Source organism: Nomascus leucogenys, chromosome 22a (genome assembly GCF_006542625.1).
Source record: "Nomascus leucogenys isolate Asia chromosome 22a, Asia_NLE_v1, whole genome shotgun sequence".
NCBI lineage: Eukaryota > Metazoa > Chordata > Mammalia > Primates > Hylobatidae > Nomascus > Nomascus leucogenys.
In genome coordinates, this window is record NC_044402.1 from 98,390,148 (window position 1) to 98,404,488 (window position 14,341).

The window sequence follows — 14,341 nt, forward strand, 5'->3', positions numbered from 1 at the left end:
TTTTATATAATGATTGAAATATGTACTTTGCATATTTTATATTATGTATTTAAAATACATAAAAGAGTTATAGATAAAGTGTATCCAGGTAGCATTGATAGTTCATATTATCTTAACATAAAGTCTTTGGGGTTAAGGATTATTTGGAGTCTAACCAGAAGAAAAATGAAGGTGATCATTGTCATGAAATTCATGAGACACCTAATAAGTTAGGTACTGTTCACTGTGGGTGAAATGTAAAATAGTCATAATTTCTATTTCAAATGAATTTTTTGAAAAGACTGTAACATGGACAAATGTAGCTCTACATGATGTGCTTTCAGTGTGTGTGTCTGTCAGGTGCCTTTCTGATGAAGTGACAAAGGAATGCCATTGATTAGTCAGATGGAGAGTGTTGAGCAATAGCATCCTGCTACCTTGAGGAAAAAAGCCCAAGCGAAATGCACTCCAGTATACAACCCCAGCCATTATGTTTTCCTGATCACCATGATACAAATCAAACACAACATTCATGATCAGCCAGTACTCAGTTGTGTGACTATCCCAGTGGTCTGCTCTGAAAAGCACTGCATAGCCTTGTGTCCCACTCTGCTTTGCTTTCATGGGATGTTTGTGGTGATTGCTAAAAATTGAGCAAGGTGAAGTATAGTCATGAATCAGCTCTCTGTATTATCTTTTAAAAATGAATATACTTTTCTGTAAACCTGGGAGTGCTGGCGGTGATGTGTCAGGTGGTCAGAAGTGTGATTCCATGTTTTCTTCCTCACAGAACGCAATCGTGTCTATTAAGGAACTATGTGGACTCCCTCCAATTGCCAATCTGAAGCAGTGCCTGTTAACTCTGTCATCTCGGCTCATCACCAGTGACAATACCCCTTCAGTCTCACTTGTGATGAAAGACAGCTTTCCTTACCTGGAGCCTCTGGGTGCAATTCCAGATGTGCAGAAAAAGATGCTGGCTGCTTATGATCTGGTAGGAAATTGCAACTCCATATTTTTTTTATCTGTGTGTGTGTGTGAAATCACAAATAGCAGGGACACCTCTGTGGAACTCCAATGAATAACACAGGGTGACTACCTTTGAAACATGGATTGGAGGTAGCAGGCAGAGCCGGCCCATTCAGCTTCTGCTAAGTCTCGGTGGAAAACTCTGAGAAAATGACTTGAACCTGGAGCTGCACAGGTTATAAGTGGAAAACTCTGCTTTAGCAAAGAATGGATTATTAAAAAATCCTCAAAAATATGTACACTCATCATCTAAATGACTTTAGAGTGCAATATAACCATTTAATTATATATCTATGGGATGTAAACATGTCTCAGTGCTGCCTTATGACGGTTGAGACAAAATTTATATGGAATCTATATTTTTCAGCTATTTCCTAGAATGTACCCCTTATCCTCATGGTCCAAAATGGGTGCTGAGCTCCAGCCATAATATCTGCATTCCAACCATCAGGAGTGATGAAAAGATGTAAGACATAGCTTCTTCCTTTAAGGATATTTCTCTGGAATAGTATAGATCATGTTTGCTTTTATTTCATCAGCCTGGAGTTGACACATAGCCACACGTAGTTGCAAAGGAGAATGGAAAATATCATTTCAAGGGGCTATATGCTAAATGTTGTCTCTTCTGTTACTAGGAAATAAGGAGAGAACGGATATTAAGGGACAACCAATAGTCTGCTACAGAGGTGAATAGGCAATTCAGTTACCCCCCACCCAATAACAATGAAAAATTAAAAACATTTAACTTTAAAATAAATTTTTAATTAGAAATTAAGAAAATATAGTAAGATATTCCCCTCACCATTAAATTGACATGTTTTTTCTCTTTAAAAATAGTACCTCTGATCAAGAATTTAAGGAAATGGATACTCTCATTCATCTACTTTTGTGGAAAAATAAATTGATATAATATTTCTTGGAGAAACAATTGGCAATACAATTTAAAATGCTTATGAGTTTGATCTATAGAGTTCCTTTTCTTGGATTTATTCTAAGCCAGTAGAGAGATGCATAAACATTTATGTTAATAATGTCAACATAGAAAGATTAAATAAGTGAAATATAATAATCTATATTATAGATTCCTTTGAAGATACTAAAATCATGTGTTAGAAGAATATTTAATGGTATGGAGAAGTCCTTACAATGTTTTGTAGAAAATTTGATTACAATAAAATGGGAAATAGGATTTAAATTACATTTCTATGTATATGCTTCTAAGTTGCTAGCAGGTTATTAATAGTGAATGTTTTTATATGAGAGTGAATTTTATTTTCTTATTTATGCTTTTCTATATTTTTTCTGTCTTCACCAAACTCTTTATAATGAACCCAACTAATTTTATAATTGAATAAAATAAACCTTAAGGAAGAAAAGATGAAGATTTTATCATTAAAAAACAAGTAGAAGAAAGATATTGGAGATAAACATTCTACGAATGAAAAAGAAAAATTTCCACAGGGCATGTTCTGCTTATGAATGACCATACCTGTTATAAAATGTACTTCATGGTTGCTAGGGGAAAAGTTTACCTATTACCTGTATCTTATTTTTCATGAAATCAATTTTTTCATCATAAAAATGGGGACTGAAAGCTATTGAGTGAATAGGTATAATTGCCATCTAAGAGGTGAAATTAGGGTACTAGTTGCCATAGAGACAGACAGTAGAAATCACTTATTCCTCCACTTCTCTTTTAAGCTAAGAAAGAGAAATCATTCATGACGAGGGAGGTCCCTGAAGATGGCCTGTAATAAGCAGAAGGATACCTGGTCTGGGGCTGGGCAATTTCCATTTCACACCCCCGAGTGTCTGATAGTGTCTTATTTTTTCAGTTTTATCTGCTGAAGCCAAGACTGAAATATTAGCCTTTTCTCATCTGTATTATTAAAATGCAAATTGTAATTGCAGGCAGAGCATGGTTTCCAAAGATTAAAATAAAAGGCTACGGTGGGAGCAGAAGTACTTATAATGAAGTCTTTCGTGTACAGTTCTCTAAGGAAAACCATTTTGGGAGGGAATTGAGTGTAAATATCCTTATACCACATGGTAAACTTGGTAGAATTCAAAAGTGATTAAAAACACCATTGACGTCTCTCTTGAGTATTTATGTTGGGGGATGGGGTGGGTAGGGACAGATACATGTAATGATGATATTGGCCTTGAAATTAAAACACCATTTTTACTTTTTAGGATTTGCATTGTATTGGTTGGCACCTTTAATGGTCTTAGTGTATTACTGTGTATTAATTTTAAATAGGTCTTCTAAGATCTCTTCAGATCTAGAGCGAACATTTAAAAACAGAGATCAAGGGGCTGGATTATACTTGCAATCCCAGGACTTTAGGAGGCCGAGGCGGGTGGATCACCTGAAGTCAGGAGTTTGACACCAGCCTGGCCAACATAGTGAAACCCCGTCTCTACTAAAAATACAAAAATTAGCCGGGCATGGTGGCACCCGCCTGTAATCCCAGCTACTTGGGAGGCTGAGGCAGGAGAATCGCTCGAACCTGGGAGGCGGAGGTTGCAGTGAGCGGAGACTGCGCCATCGCACTCCAGCCTGGGTGACAGAGCAAGATGCCATCTCAAATAAAAAATAAAATAAAATAAAATAAAAACATAGATCAAATCAAGTCACTTTCCTGCTTAGAATCCTCCAGTGGGTTCCATTAAAATAAAACGGAAACTCCTGACTGTGGCTTTACAAGGTCATTTATGATTTGCCCCTGCTTGTCTACCTCACCTGCCTCTCCATCCTTGCCCAATCTCACTACATCTCCCAACCTCATCCGCCTCTCACAACTTCACCCATCTCTCCAGCCTCACCTGCCTCTCCAGCCTCCCCTGCCTCTTTAGTTTTACCTGCCGCTCCCAACTGCACCTGCATCTCCAGCCTCACCTGCCTCTCCCAACCTCACCTGCCAGTCCAGCTACACCTGCCTCTCTCAGCTGCTTCCCCAGCCCCATTTGCCTCTCCCAACCTCACCAGCTTGTCGCAGTCTCACCTGCATCTCCAGTCTCATCTGCCTTTTCTAGCCTACCTGCCTGTCCAGCTTCACCTGCCTTCCCCAAACTCACCTGCCTTCCCCAAACTCACCTGCCTCTCCAGTCTCATCTGCTTCTCCAGCCTCATTCCCACACCCTCTATTTTGCTTACCCTCTTCCAGCCACACTGGCTTTCTTTGCACATATTTATGGGGTATGGTGTGATATTTCCATACATGTATACAATGTGTAATGATCAAATTAGAGTAATTAGCATATCCATCACCTCAAACATTTATTTCTTAGTGGTGTGAACATTTAAAATCCTCTCTTCTGGTTATTTTGCAAGGCAGCTGTACTTACCACTATACCACCGACAGCACCTCTTCTAGCTATTTGGAAATATACAATATATTATTGTTAACTATAGTCACTACTGTGCAATGGAACACTATAATTTATTCCTCCTTATCTCTGAATTCTTAGCTCAAATGTCATTTTCTCAGAAAAGCCTTCCCTAACTACCCTCCCCATCCATTCCTTTGTCACATAGCCATGTTTTATTTCCATCTTCCTGCTTAGCACTATTGAAAAATACTTTGCGTGAACTCTTTAATTTCTGTCCTCTTTTACTCCTCAATTTGAATGTAAACTCCATGAGGTTAGATCCTGTCTGTCTACTTATTACTGTCACCTCTGGCACCCAAAACAATGTTGGCACATAGCACATTATCAGGTAATGTTCATTGAATAAAAAGAATAAATAAAAGCATCTATTGTTGGTGAAAATAGTGTAGTTTTCATCCTATAATTGAACATGTTTTATGATAAGTTACTAAATCCCCTTGATTTTACCTCTCTGACACCACCCTTGCTGAATTGTTCCCTGTCTTATATTTGGCTAAAAAACTTACAGAGTAAGGCAAAACTATGGAGACAGTAAAAAGATTATTATTTGCCAGGGGCTTTGAGTGGGGCAGGGAGGGATGAACTGGTGGAGCACAAAGGATTTTTAAGGCAGTGGAACTATTCTGTGTGATACTGTAATGGCAGATACATGTCATTATACACTAGTCAAAAACCTATAGAATGTACAACACAAAGAGTCAACCCTAATGTCAACTATGGACTTTAGCTAATAAGAATGTATCAGTAGTGGCTTGTCAATTGTAGTAAATATACCACACTAATGCAAAATGTAAACAGTAGGGAAAACTGGGAGGTGGGGGTAGAGTTAGAGGGTGAGGACTCTGTACTTTCCATTTACTTTTTATGTAAACTTGAAACTTTTCATAAAGATACAGTCTACCCCCCCCCACCTACCACAGACTATTAATAAAAACTGATTTGGATGAATAAGGGAAAAAAGCAGGCCGGGCGCGGTGGCTCACGCTTGTAATCCCAGCACTTTGGGAGGCCGAGGCGGGCGGATCACAAGGTCAGGAGATCGAGACCACGGTGAAACCCCGTCTTTACTAAAAATACAAAAAATTAGCTGGGCGTGGTGGCGGGTGCCTGTAGTCCCAGCTACTCGGAGAGGCTGAGGCAGGAGAATGGCGTGAACCCGGGAAGCGGAGCTTGCAGTGAGCCGAGATCGCGCCACTGCACTCTAGCCTGGGTGACAGAGCGAGACTCTGTCTCAAAAAAAAAAAAGAAAAGCAAATCCAAGATTTATTGCCTAGTGGTGGGGTTGGTGTGGGGAGAAGGTATTCCAAAATGAACAGCTTGGGTTCAATTTAGACTTCAGTTGCTTGAACGTTTGGATTTCTCAAAAATGGTAATGAACTTCATAGATGCCATCCCGGAGAAAAAATTGTTACCACTAAAAAATGCAGAATATGTTTAGAATAAAAAACAACCTGAAATCTTTCCTGAACAGATACAAATGTTTTCTTTCTTCAGTATGGAAAGAAATAAATCAGGCAACTTGGTAGCCTACATTTGTTGAAAGCAAACTTGAGTGCATCAAATTATACTATTATCAAGGGAAAATAAAATAAAATATTCTAGAAAACACTGACCCTGAGTTCATCTGCACAGATTTTTCCCCCAAGTTTAGCTTTCCCTATTTATTACCCACTATAAATAAATAAACAAATCCCACTATTTATTACCAAACACTTACTCATTAAATATTTGAAAATATTTCCTCCTGAGGGTTTTAAAATTCAGTCTTAAAAGCCATTTTTTCTCTCTCTCTCTCTTTTTTTTTTTTTGGAAACGGAGTCTTGCTCCGTCACCCAGACTGGAGTACAGTGGCGCGATCTCAGCTCACTGCAAGCTCTGCCTCCTGGGTTCATGCCATTCTCCTGCCTCAGCCTCCCCAGTAGCTGGGACAACAAGCACCCACCACCACGCCAGGCTAATTTTTTGTATTTTTAGTAGAGACAGAGTTTCACCATGTTAGCCAGGATGGTCTTGATCTCCTGACCTGGTGATCCGCCCGCCTCGGCCTCCCAAAGTGCTGGGATTACAGGCGTGAGCCACCGTGCCCAGCCTTAAAAGTCCTTTTAATATTAGTCTTGGAATTATAATTCCGTTATAGCAACTGTGTTGGTATCAAGAAATCAAAAATCGAATGTATTTTTAGCAAAATGGGCCTATTGACATGGCATAATTTCCGAAGAAAGGGAAGGCACACTCTCCCCTGTCTTAGCACATCTTATTTAAAGTATACATTTTCTGTCTGCTTCCTGGGACTTGAAATATCAAAGTTACAACCAGTTCCCTAGGGTTAAGACATTTTATCTTTTTAAAAATGCAGCAACATCCCTGTGAGTAATAACACATTGGGTTATCAGTAATTCATTCATACCTTCTAGTGAATTTAGCAGATCCTGTTCTACAAGCAGGATTTAACCTGGGAAAAGGGAGAGATGGTAATGACAGAGGGTTCACCAAGTCTGGGTAAGGTGAAAGTGGGGTTGCTCAAAGAATTGCAATTTGCTTACGGGCAACCCTGTTTACTATTACCATTAATACTCTTAATACGATGTTGCCATGTAAATGCCTATCTCATATTTTGTGCAACTGAAGCAGAGATGACTTTGCTGATATAAAACGTGTCACAGCTGGAGGTGGGAAGTGTACAGCTTCTATAACAGCACTAGAGGGAACTGGGAACACTATCAATCAATAACTCTGGCAAGTAGAAAAGGCTCTAAAAGTCGAAGGTAGAATGGATGCCTCTTTCGCAGGCTAAATACACAAAGAGAAGAGCTGTTGGCATTGGATTGTTCACTACAGCGCCATTTCAGTGGCCCTCTGCTCATCAGGAAAGTTTTCCAGAAACTGTCCCTGGAGCTTAATTTGAAATCAGAAGACCATTTCTAAGTGACTCTTCCGTTTATTTTACTGTGATTCTTCTTCTTTTTTGGCTCAGGCCTCTGAAAGAGCAAGCATCACTTCCCCACTCTGGATTTTTACTTTCTCTGGAAAAATATCCCACTGAAGTAGGTAGTATAGTCACACAGTCACTGTCTTTTAAGGCTGATAATGTCGTATAATTATATTTTGCAAATAAAAGTAATATGACTTTTTTTCATTTAGGATTCATCTTCATTTGGGGGTTGTTAAGAATGAAAATTGGTTACAGAAAGAGTTACTTAGTGTTAGAGCCAGAAAATGGAGATGTTTAATTTGATAAACATTTTCTGAACTCCTTTTAATGTGCAAGCCGCTGTGTTAAATGCTGTGGAAGGTTCAGCAGACCTTTTGCTTCAGCAGCTTACCAGCAGGAGATGTAACCTGGTGAGGTACTACCCAGCCCTAGGAGTCTACTATTGGGGATGTGAATATGTTACTCATCATTTAACATGGAGTTGTAATAGCAGGTGATTACATTGGAAAACATTTTGTAATTTTAGTAGGGCACTATCAAAACTAGTTTGTTTGAATGGGTTTGACTTTTTTCATTCTGCAATCGTGTTTTTATGCATGTAGATTTAGCTCCAACTCTAATGTTTTACTCTAGTCACATTTCTACATTTTATTCTATTTAACCAAAGATGAATAAACAGAGACAGAATCAGCACAGATAGTCATGATAGAAAGAATGACAGTTCTGTAACTTAAGAGAAATAGGAAAATGTGTAGGAACACATATATTTGCCACTTGTAAAATAACGTTTTCTCATTTGATATGTCATTTTGTATATGTCTTTAGGCTTTTAATTAGTCAACTAAACAAGCATATTTTGGATGCCTACTATGTGCAAGGCAGTGTGCAAGTTGCTAGAGAAAGAAATAGTATGAAGCCAAACTTCTGTCCTTGAGGAATGGGCAACCCTGATGGGAAAGGAGGACTTACACCTAAAAAGGGAAGGAGTAGTGACACGCAGTGTTCAGAGAGTTGACCACATGATATCTTATGTCCTTAGCTGGAGTCTTAGATCATTTAGTCCTATGATAGTCTTAAATATATCATTCTGAAGTGGAATAGCTACAGGAGGTTGCAACTGTAAGAAATAAGCCCAAAGCATTCTCCAAAGGTGACTTCTGTGCTAACTTATTTAACATTAACATAAAAGTTAAAACTTTACTATGGTAAGAACAATTTTTTTTTAATCTGTTGTTTAAAAAGGGAAATCAAAACAGTCGAGAGAACATAAGTCAAGGGTTATTTAATCTTTTACTAAGTCAGTTGGGGGGTGATTTGGAGAGCAGTTGCAGGAATCTAGCAAAAAAGAGCTAACTGCTGTCTAATCACGCTTGCAATGGAACGAATACACTAGTAAGTATTACAGTTAAGCCAGGCGTAATGGCTGGATTAAATATATTCTCTTATATCAGTGTTATAACCAGTATATATTCAGCCTCAGGATGGGAAAGAGTTCTAGTTATGCCTATAGTTTCCCAATTTAGTTTTGCTTATTGAAATCCATTTAAATTAAAATTGGGTTAAGTCAAAGATACGCTCCTTCCATCACTGTCTCTCATTGTGAAGTTTGTGTGGAACTCTATTAGTTTGCATTTCAAGAAGTATCTTTGCTTGTATAGTAATAGAACCCAAAAAAAGAACTGTCTGCTGGCATGTGCCCGAACAGAGCTCAGTGTTTAAAAACAAGATCCTGTGCACTTGGAGTATGGAAACTTCCTTCACATGTGGGTACAGCAATGTCTTTGGACACATTTTCTGTGTAAGGGGAAAATTATCAGCATCTTGAGGAGTGGCAAAATTTCTACTTGGTACGAGGATCTCTAGGACCATGGATATCAGAGATACATATCCATAAGCAAGTATTTCAGGTTGGCTTTTTTTGTGGAATTTTGTCCATGCATATTCAAAGATGGCTTTGCATTCTTGAATCCTCAGGCTTTGTAACACTTTTGGTTAAAGGTAGTAAGGTAGTCAAATTGGCCTGAAAATTCTGGAGAAGGTTTATTAAGGCTACTCACCTGGAAATTTTATGAAGGAGCTAAATTGTAATGACAGCTGGATAAAAACAAATATTTCTAATGACTACTCAAGGTATAGCTGACAACTGTTTGGGGAACAAAACAACAAGAGAAAAAAAAAAATGATGTTTATGCCGAAAGGGCTCCCTGAAGTAGATTTTGTCACCATTGTGAACGTGGAGACAAACGTCCTCTGACCTGCTGTGTGCAAGTTCACTTGTCCTGCGCCATTACAAATCAGGCTTGCAAATGTGATGCATTAGTCCCAGGATAGAGAGCTCTGTTGCATACACCAAAGGCAGTGGACTTCCAGTGAACTTGCAAATATTCTGACTTTACGCTTGTTTCTGTATGACTGAGAGTTGACCACATTGACAGGCTTGATTGCTTAAAAACAAGATGCCAATCTATTAGCAATGCTTTTATTTGTTTCATTTTAAATATTTAAGGAACTTGAGAATGAAAGGAAATAATCTTCATTCTAGTTAGCAAATATATATGTAAGAGCAATCTGATTTACAAATGTACCAAGTTTAATAAAATTCATCTTGTTTTAAATGATCTGAAAAGATGAGCCACTGCAGAACCACAGAATCAAAACCTAGTTTTTTTTGCTTAGAAGGAAAGTAAGAGCTAGAGGAATTATTCCAGTGTTCTGAAAAGGAGAGGACAAAAAAAGTCTAGAGTAGATTAGCTTTTTATTGACTCACATTTTCTTGAGCAATAGCTTCTCCAAAGTTCGTAACTCCTTCCTGAAAAAACAGAGGACTCAGGTAAATACCTTTCTTCCTATGTTTCATATGAAAAAATATTAATCATGGTTGATGCATGTTGTGAATTAGACTTGGAGGGAAAAGCAGTCATGGCAAAATTTATTTTCATGATGCTTAATTTGATGAATGTTACTTTATTAAGTGTTTATTACCAACTTGCACTTGCAATAGGAATTCTACACTTTAATGTAGTCTGCTCCTCAAGAATGCCTAGATTTTAGTCTAAATTATTTCACTAGCTAGTTGTGTGGCTTTAAGCAAGCTAAGTTTTAGCTCAGGTTTTTCATCTATAAAATGTGGTTGTCCATGATAGACTGTCTTTAAGATAACTTCTAAGCAGAAAGATTTGTGGTTCTAGGAATTTAGGTGTAATTCAGGATAAAATGGGAATCTATGCAAGATTTTTGAGTTCTAATACGATGAAAGTGCATCTTTTCAGTATTATTAAATAATTACATTGACTGCAATGATTCTGGGCAATTAGTTAAACTTCTTACTGGAAAGAGCTGGAAGGATAGTTTCTTCACAAAAGCTGGACAATTTAATCCATCTTTGAGTAACAGTATCACTGCCCCCTTCAGTAAAGTTTTCTTTTTAAAGACATAATTTTACTCTTAACTCGTCACTTTACACACCCCTGCTCTGGATACATCTAATGCATAAAGTAATGTCAATCTTTATCTGGGTAAGTCCTCTATTCTTTTAGAGACAAAGCCCTGACAAGGAAATAAGATCCATTAGGAGATATTCATGTGACAGAACCAGAGAAAAGCTCTTTGTATTACTACAACAGGCAAAGGCAACCAGCAGCTCAGGCTGAGACATCAGATATGTAAATCAGGCCACTGCCAGATTCTATCGACTGAGTCAACCCAGCCGTCATGGCTGAGTCGTGCTGACTTCCCGGCTCAGGGATTATCTGAGGACATCTTCTCACCTTCTCTGCTTGGCTTTTGCACTTTGTATTTTATTTCCATCAGTATCAGTTAGAGATCTAGGAAGGAGATGAAACTCAAATCGACCATTTTTTCTCCCTGACAACTTAGATAAATTACTTAGTTGAGAGGAAAATTTGAAATTTTTGACTTAAATTGTGGTTTGGATTATTGGTACATTTTAGCTATTCATCTCATTTGTTTTTTCTATAGCTACTAATAATTGAAAGTTGACTGCAGAAAATAGAATAAATTTATTGTTCTCAATACAATAGAAGCTGTTGACATAGAGAAAATCGAATGCCCTTATGAAACAATTTCATATGAGCAATGATTTTATGTTCTGAGAATGTTAATGATGAGATATGTGAGGACACAATTTGAGACTTTTATTACTAAAAGATTTCAGGTTATTTCTGAGGAATCTCTAAGAGAAGCTTGTTTTGAGGTAAAATTATACTTGATTATCTGTTTATGAGGTTTATTAGACAATGGGAAAAACAGAAACAACTTTATACTACGGGGTTAACAAACATTTACTTGGGGGCTTTTGAGAAGAACTTGAACTGTAAGGTTTTGGAGTATGTTTTGATCCTAAATTTATTTTACCTCAAATAAGCATGTAATAAAGTTTTAACATTTGTTTTACTTTCTGATGTTTGAGTATTAGATTTCTACAGGGGTAATCCTGTTAAAAGCTTTATGCTTATTTTTCAGTGCTTAATTTGAAATAGAATTAAAAGCATACAAAATTACAGAAAAATGAGGAAGCCTAGAAAAAAAAAGAGTGGAGAAATCTACAGACAAAAAGAGAGATGGGAGTTCAAAAAGATAATTGCAAGTTTGAGAAGTGGTCAGTAATAAATAAAATGTTTTATTGCACACACATATGTGGGTAGCAGAGAGGGAGAAGAAATAAGTATCATAAAAGTAAAACGGGGAAAAAAAGTGATTATGTAAATGGATGGATGCATCTGGGAATACAAAGCTGAATAAGATTGAGTCCCTGCTCTACTGGAATTACAATTTACTGGAGAAGTAACAAGATGGAAATAATATAGGTGAAGAATAAATCATAAGATAGAAAATAAAAAATTCCATGAACAGACTAAAAAAAATAGAATGTTTTGGGAATATGGGGAGTCAGAAGGAGACAGAAGGGGAAATCAGGAAACTCATAGAGGAGAGGGCACTGAAGTGAGCTTTGAGGCCTGGTAGGATTTTGATCAGGGCAGATGGCGTAAGAAGTCTTCCCTAATAGAAAGAAATGTGTGGGAGGAGGAACACGTAGGGTGCGTTTAGAGAAGCGTGATTCATCCATGTCAACTGAGACTTAGGGGAACTGGAACACCATAGCTCTAGGTTAGAAAAATTTTACTTCATTCAGTAAGCAAGGGAGAAAATGACAAAGCCAGGAATTAGTTAGTACTGTAGTTTTGGATGATGATTCTGGAAGTGGTACTTAGGAAGGGGTGAGATGGGAAGGACTGGAACCTACTGGTAGCTGAGTGGGACTTCAAGCCCATCTTTGAGTGCTGCACAGGGAGCTTTGAGAGAATTTGGAGAAGATAGGAGATACTTCGTTTTTTTTGGTGGGAGTGGGGTGGGGGAGAGACAGGGAGGATAAAATGGAGCAGATAATATTTTTAAAGGTGACTTTGCTGCCTCCGGAAGGATAAACAACCCTATTCTGGTACTCATTGCTATTATGTTCCAATACCACTTGCCTTGATAGTGCAGTAATCTTTAGTGTTAAGGGAGTGGAATTAGGTATTTATGAATATGTCCTGGGACATAAGGAATGTATATACATTTATTCGACAGCTACTTATTTGGTGCCCACTTTGTGCCAAGCGTGTTACACAAAGGAGTAATCATAAGGAAGGTGACACTAACCTCAGTGTTAGGATGGATGGGGGTTGGAACAGAGCTTATCCTTCCCCCTCCCATCTGTTGTGGTGAGACTATGGCTTCCTGTTACTGGAGGTATCATGTGGGTCTCTCTGTATGTTGTCTTCCCAATGAGCCAGTTCAAGGATTCTGACAACCACCTTTTTGATGTTTATTTTGTAACAGATGATTCAAGAGAGCCGGTTTCTCATAGAAATGGCAGACACAGTCCAGGAAAAGATTGTACAGTGTCAGAAAGCAGGTAATTGTTTTTAATGTTTTTCTATTTGTTTTTTTTTTCTATTTTGTTTAGAAACTATAATAATTCTTGGTAGATTTTTTTCGGAAACTTTCTGCTTCTTCTCTTAAAATTCAATTATTTTATAGAATTGCTTAACTATACTTTAAATTACACTTTAGTCTTTGTTTAGTACAGACGAAATCCAAGTGATAATAGGTGGGTTGTATGTGAGCATACAGGGTTGGGGTGGTATCTGAAGAAGTCTAGAGGGATGAGGGTTTCTGAATCTAGTTTTGTGGTTTGGAATCCCATCAAAACCTTCTACTGCTGGTATTGAAGCTATGGTTCCATACAGTCCCTTAAAACCCACTTCAATTTTACAATTGGAACCAAAATCCTATTAATCTTCTAGGCTTTTGCCCCATTACTAGTCTTCACTTTAGGTTTAGATTTGTTCCTTCTTTTTAAGTATGGGATGAGTCACATATCTGTGATAGTGCACTTGTTTATTTCTGTTCACCTTCATCCACACCCTTGTGCTTTCATCTCCTGAATCCACAGCCTTCTGTATCCACACACCCAATAATGATTATGACGAGGAAGATGACAACAATAGCAACTGCTTGATACATATGCATGTGCTGTACCAAGCACACACACTGTCTTACTCATGACAACTCTGCAAAGTAATCATCATTATATCCAATTTATAGATGAGGCACCTGAGATTCTGAGAGACTGAGTGACTTACCCTAGGTGCCATATCAACATGCGGTGGAGCTGCCCTTCGCATTCAGACCAAACTTTTAAAATGGTGCTTTTCACTGGCTGACCAGCAGGCTTAGATGTTTCTGTTGACAGGAAGCACAAAAATAATAATACCCGATACTTACATGATGCCAGGCACTGCTCTGAGATCTTTATATGTGTTGATTCACTTAAGCTTTACCTCCGTCCCATGAGGTAAACCCACTTGTTAACCACATGTCACCTGTGAGGAAACTGAAGCCTAGAACTGAAACTAGAACAAGGAGAATGGTGGTAGATCCCTGACCTCATGTAGGCTTCTCCAAGCCCATTTTGAGTACAGTGTTCACTCCTGGAGGCAAGTT

General features: G+C 38.0%; 1 protein-coding gene across 1 annotated transcript in view; it reads left to right on the forward strand.

Annotated features, from left to right (window-relative positions):
* Nucleotides 1–14,341, forward strand: part of PLCL1 (phospholipase C like 1 (inactive)) — a 345,014-nt gene that overhangs the window by 283,356 nt on the left and 47,317 nt on the right. Inside the window, exons 3-4 of the mRNA XM_003253900.4 lie at nucleotides 770–973; nucleotides 13,175–13,250. Coding sequence (XP_003253948.4) covers nucleotides 770–973; nucleotides 13,175–13,250 — 280 coding nt within the window. The remainder of the gene's footprint in view (nucleotides 1–769; nucleotides 974–13,174; nucleotides 13,251–14,341) is intronic.